The sequence below is a fragment of the Vombatus ursinus genome, unplaced genomic scaffold (genome assembly GCF_900497805.2).
Source record: "Vombatus ursinus unplaced genomic scaffold, bare-nosed wombat genome assembly UNPS02014848.1, whole genome shotgun sequence".
Taxonomy (NCBI): Eukaryota; Metazoa; Chordata; class Mammalia; order Diprotodontia; family Vombatidae; genus Vombatus; species Vombatus ursinus.
The window spans coordinates 1518339-1521960 of record NW_020954626.1 but is presented as its reverse complement, the minus strand read 5'-3'; the positions used below and the strand labels follow the sequence as shown (position 1 = coordinate 1521960).

The 3622-nt window shown below is 36.6% G+C and overlaps 1 protein-coding gene across 1 annotated transcript in view; it reads left to right on the top strand.

The window, feature by feature from the left end:
- Window positions 1-3622, top strand: part of HDC (histidine decarboxylase) — a 30090-nt gene that overhangs the window by 2205 nt on the left and 24263 nt on the right. The window contains exon 2 of the mRNA XM_027840869.1: window positions 1487-1659. Coding sequence (XP_027696670.1) covers window positions 1487-1659 — 173 coding nt within the window. The remainder of the gene's footprint in view (window positions 1-1486; window positions 1660-3622) is intronic.

The following is a 3622-nucleotide window of genomic DNA, read 5'->3' as shown; positions in this document are numbered from 1 at the left end:
TATTAGTGCAGGTGTTCTTACACATATTTTTTATTTTCAGATGACTTTGGGTAAAGATGGCATTTAGGACTCTGAAATTTCTCTTCAGTGGAATAAGAACAGGGAGGAAATAAACATTATGACATTCTAGTATTGTCATTTTCATTTTATTTGCATAGACCAGTCATGAGCACTGAATATGCTCCATATTTTAAGTTATTCTTTGTTTCTTTAAGGAGCATTTTATAATTGAATCTATATAAACTTTATATTAGTCCATGGCTTGTGATTGGTTCTATGAAATGGGTTGGTTCCATGAAAAGGGAGATTATTGTATTTTTTTCTTATTTCTTTTAAAATTTTTTTCTTCTTATTTTCTAACTAATAGGAATTTATTTTCTCACCCTCCCATCCCACTCTCCCAATTTAAAAAGAAAAAAAAAAAAAAAGAAAAAACAAAATCCTTGTAACAGATGTACATGGTCAAGAAAAACAAATTCCCCCTTTGGCCATGTCCAGAAATGTATGTCTCAGTCTGCATCTTGAATCCATTGACTCTGTCAGAAGGTGTGTAGCATTTTCCATCTTCAGTCCTTCTGGATTCATGGTTAGTCATTGCCTTTATCAGAGTTCTTAAATCTTTCAAAATTGTTTATCTTTGCCATATTATTATTGTATAAATTGTTCTTCTGGTTCTTAATTTTTATTGTATAAATTGTTATTACTTTACTCTGTATCAGATTTTTTTTCTCTTAGGAGCAATGAGTGGTCCAGAATCAATGCAAGGTCTTTGTGACTGGGCACCTAGAAAATATTCCCTCAAGGGAGAAAGGCATGTGGACTGAAAGTGACAAAAAAGTTCAGCACATTGCCACCTGAAAGTAAAGAGTAAGACATATGTTTTTGGACATAGCCAATGAAGGAGTTTACTTTGATTCACTCTCACTATGCATTTTTGTTACATGAGTTTTGTTTTTCTTCTTTTTTAATTTCCCAATGGTGGAGGGCAATGAGGAATAAGGATAAACTTTTAAAAAAGGAAGAAAGAAAAGGAAAAGAAAGAAAAGAGGGTCATTGAAACATCCTTTTTTTTTTTTAAGTCAGAGAAAACAGAGAGCAGGCCAAAAAGAATCACAGACAAGTAGGATAACATTGAAAATGACAGATTAAACTTACTATATATTTAAAAAGAAAAATAAGCGTATATAGTAGAGATCTGAAATTTCATGTACAATACTCTTTCTGTTCTACTAAGTATATAGAAATGCCCATTTTACTTGGTATTCCTAAAGTTCATAGTAAAAAAAATAGGGAAAAAATTGTCAGCTAAAAACAAGATATCTTCTGTCCCACTAGAGTTAGGAGTGCTTTTCCATCCCTTTTTTTCTGTCTGCTTCTCTTAGCAGAGCTCTTGAGGGTAGAAAGAGGCATGATGAGGCCTGGATGATAGTATAAGAGTACTGGTTAGGTCACAAGGTGTAGCCTCTCTCTTCTGCTCTCTTTTCAGGAAAGGAGATGGTGGATTACATTTTCCAGTATCTGAGCACTGTGAGGGAGAGACGGGTTACACCTGATGTGCAGCCAGGTTACATGAGAAGCCAGCTGCCTGACAGTGCCCCTGTGGAGCCAGACAGCTGGGATGCCATCTTTGGAGACATTGAGAAAATCATTATGCCTGGGGTAAGAAATGGGCAGAATACCAAAGGGGAAAGGGCAGATAGTTTTACTGTACCAATTTAAGGATAGGAGCAGATGATTGGTGTGAAGTGATGCCTAACTTGGATTTTCTAAAGATTCAAGATGGGCAATGTACACACAATTTCAGCACTTTGGACATGTTGACAGTGACTGTCAATGCTTCCTTTGCCTTGTTGAGCTGAACAGATTATTGACAGTTAATAATCTTTGTCATCTTCAGTCATAGATTTAAAGTTGGAAGGAGCCTTAGGGGTCATCTCGTCCAAACTGTTCATTTTGTAGATGAGGGGAATGAGGCCATGAAAAGTGTAGTAGCTTTCTGAAAGTCACACAGATAGTAAGTGGCAGAGTCGGGATTTGAATCCCCATCCAGCGTTCTTTCTATTTTACCATACTGATTTGTTCCCCTCTTTTCTTCATATGTCAAGTGTCAGCTAAGTCTTTTGTTGACAAAGCTCCTCTCAGTCTGCCTGCCCATTGCCAATAAGTAGGGTATGTGCTCTCAGTTACTTTTCTAGTTATGAGGATTGATGTCATAGAATCACAGAATGTTGAGGCAAGAAGAGACTTTAGAACATATTAAAACAATGTCAGAATTTGGAAGGACTTTGGAGTTAATCTCATCCAACACCCTCATTTTATAGGTGAGGAAACTGAGGCCAAAGAGGTGAAGTAATTTGCCCAGGGTTGAACTGCTGGCTAAAGCACACTATCTTACGCTCTTTTGTCTGTCTCCCTTGGGTCCAAGAGTCCGTATTAATTTATTTTTTAAAGAACACATTTGTAATAGAACCAGGGTTAGGAGTGTAATCTGTGTCCATGGAATAGAGGAAAGCAAAGTGGTCTATGGATGGCAAACCCTTGACTTTTCATTTCATTCAAAAAGTGATCTCCAAACTTATTTGATCTCACATCCCTATCAAAAAAAATTTTTTGAGCAAAACTCCTAATATGTGTATATTTACTTATTTTTTAATTATAATTATAATTCATATTATATTACAATGACATATAATAAAAATTGTAAACATGTACTAATTGTGTAATTATAAAATAAATACAAAAATACAAACAAAAACAAATACAAAAAAGGAATATAAAAATGAAAAATTATTTGATCATAGAATCAATTGGGAGTCACCAGGCTTTATTGAATAGGGGAGTGATATAATCGGACCTGTGCTTTAGAAAAATTTGGCATCTGAGTGGAGGATGGATTAGAATGGAGAAAGACTAGAAACAGGGAGATCAATTAGCAGGCTATTGCAATAGTACAGGTGAGAGGTGATAAGAGTGGCTATGGGAGTAAAGAGAGGGAGACAGATGGGGAAGCAGAACCAACAAGCTGTGATAACTAATTGAATAAGGAAATGTGGAGCAAGGGAAAATTAGGAATTGAAAATGATACCTAGGTGAACCTGGATGACTGAAGGGTGGTGGTTTTCTTCACAGTAAAAGAGAAGTTTGGAAGAGATGGGTTTAGGGAGAATGATAATGTAACGATAGCTACAATCCATCCATGCCTGCTCAACTTGAGTGACCTACTCTGTAACACCCAAAATAAAAAGGGGGAAGGCAGGGATCTGACTCACTGGTCACCATCTCCAGAGCAGAGCCCACCAGGAAGTGAACTGACAACAGTGGGTAGGTGTATGTACAATTTTCCCAATGGCACCTGCAGAGCTGTTGTGGGTAGCTTGTAGGAGAGGGGAGGGAGAAATAGGGGAGTGATGGGTAAAAAGAACAGGTGTAATTGTTTGGAGACAAGCTCCAAGGACTATTGTAGTGAAGATAGAATGGATCTCTCTTCCCACCCTCCAACTGATTAATAACATACCTTTGAGGTTAGGCTTAAGGCTTCGTAAGGGAGTCTAGTCCCATTTTGGAGACCACTGTTGGTCTAATCTTTTTTTTTTTTTTTTTTTTTTTTTTTTTTTTTGTTTTT